The 1,859-nt window shown below is 44.7% G+C and overlaps 1 protein-coding gene across 1 annotated transcript in view; it reads left to right on the top strand.

Annotated features, from left to right (window-relative positions):
• Positions 1 to 1,379, top strand: part of LOC140428703 (uncharacterized) — a 36,446-nt gene extending 35,067 nt beyond the window's left edge. The window contains exon 9 of the mRNA XM_072515434.1: positions 1,144 to 1,379. Coding sequence (XP_072371535.1) covers positions 1,144 to 1,379 — 236 coding nt within the window. The remainder of the gene's footprint in view (positions 1 to 1,143) is intronic.
• The last annotated feature ends 480 nt before the right edge of the window (positions 1,380 to 1,859 follow it).

The following is a 1,859-nucleotide window of genomic DNA, read 5'->3' as shown; positions in this document are numbered from 1 at the left end:
GGTTTAACTGAGACATTCAAAATGGAATTAAACTGTTACTTCAAAAGAAAGAATATGCAGGGTCACCTGGAAAAGGTAGGAGAATGGCTCAAAGTTATTTGCTCATTCAGAGAACAGATGCAGGTATGATGGGCTGCATGGCCTCCTTCTGCACTGTAACAACTCCGTGACCACAGAACCATAAATTCCTACCGTGCGAAAGGAGGCCATTCATTCATCGGGTCTGCTCCGACCCTCTGAAAGGGCACCCCACCCCCTCGCCCTATGCCAGTAACCTCACCTAACCTGCACACCCCTGGGAACTAAAGGGTCAACTTAGGATGGCCAACCCACCTAACCTGTGTCATGATATTCAAACACACACATCATGATAGACACACCAACAGACAAATCAGAACACACAACACCACAACTAATCACAGACAAGGACAGGGACAGTATAAAAGGACAAACACGACACCTGGTGGCCAGTATAGCTGGAGACCAGGACAAGGACAGACCTGTTACACTACACACTCAGGGAGACACAACGTGCAGAGTATCCAGACCGAATTGTACATAGCAGTTGAAATAAAATAGAGTTGTACCAAATACAACTGTGTTGGGTCATCTGTGCATCAGAGCACCCAACACCACAACCTGCACACCTTTGGACTGCGGGAGGCAACCGGAGCACCCAAAGGAAACCCACGCAGACACGGGGAGAACGTGCAAACTCCACACAGACAGTTGCTGGAATTGATCCCGGATCCCTGGTGCTGTGAGGCAATAGTGCTAACCACTGTGCCACCAGCGTTAAAATCCAATATAGTACAATGTGTTATAATGATATAATGGTGGTGTGTGATGGAGTGGGTACTACTGAGGTTTCTTTTTCTATAGCTCTGTTAAACATTGTTCATTAGATCCCAGCATGGTCTTCTGGAAAGGAGGTGGAATGGGAGAGCAGAGAATCATCCCGGCCTGCCTTTGTTCAGCTTCTAATAGTCAATTTAGAGTGACTTTGAGTTACGATGCTTGGAAACAGACCTCGTGTGGTCCATACTTAACAACGTTTTCTTTCATTCTTTGTAATACTAACTGTTTCATGTGTTTAAAAAAAAATTATGATAGGTTTTAATAGTTTCACATTATCTGTTTTAGGCACAACACAACTTGCGACTGTCCAACCAGAGACTGGTCCCACCGTGCAGTCTAATCCTGGGACTGAGAACCCTGGATGGAGAGTGGCTGTGATTGTTTTGGGCATTATCCTGAGCGCGGCACTGTTGGCAACCCTGGCATTAGCTGTGGCAATGATCAATACAAAGAAAAAATCCAGGAAGTACAGCATAGAAACAGCTAACATCGTAAAACCAATCAGTTATTCAAATATATAACTGGATATGGTCTTCTCTTGACCCTTTTTCGTACCTTTGTAGGTTTTCCATAAAACCTCAGTGACAAAATGTAGACCGTGGCCAGAATTCTCCGGCTGTTGGGATTCTCTTCCCTGCCCATGGGTTCCCCGGTGGCGAGGGATGGCTTCAATGGGAAATCCCATGGACAAGCGGCGGGAAGGGAGAATCTCGCCGCCAGAGAATGGCGCGTCGCCGAGAAGTACACGGCTCGTTATCGAAGATTCCCACCCAATTTTACTAGTTTCCTCAAGTTTTGGATGCAATATTAGAAAACATTATAGTCTTCTGGAACATTCTAATTCTACGCAGGTACTGAAAAATTGTGCTTATATTAATGTTAAAAAAAAAAAAATCAAACGATGTTTAATAGTACTCATCACTTCCAGTTGGTGTGTCTAATCTGTAAATGGTGGCAGAATGTGTCAGATGATTTTTGGCGTTCATAATACCTCATAGCCC

The sequence above is a fragment of the Scyliorhinus torazame genome, chromosome 8 (assembly GCF_047496885.1).
Source record: "Scyliorhinus torazame isolate Kashiwa2021f chromosome 8, sScyTor2.1, whole genome shotgun sequence".
NCBI lineage: Eukaryota > Metazoa > Chordata > Chondrichthyes > Carcharhiniformes > Scyliorhinidae > Scyliorhinus > Scyliorhinus torazame.
This window is presented reverse-complemented; position numbering and strand designations above follow the sequence as displayed.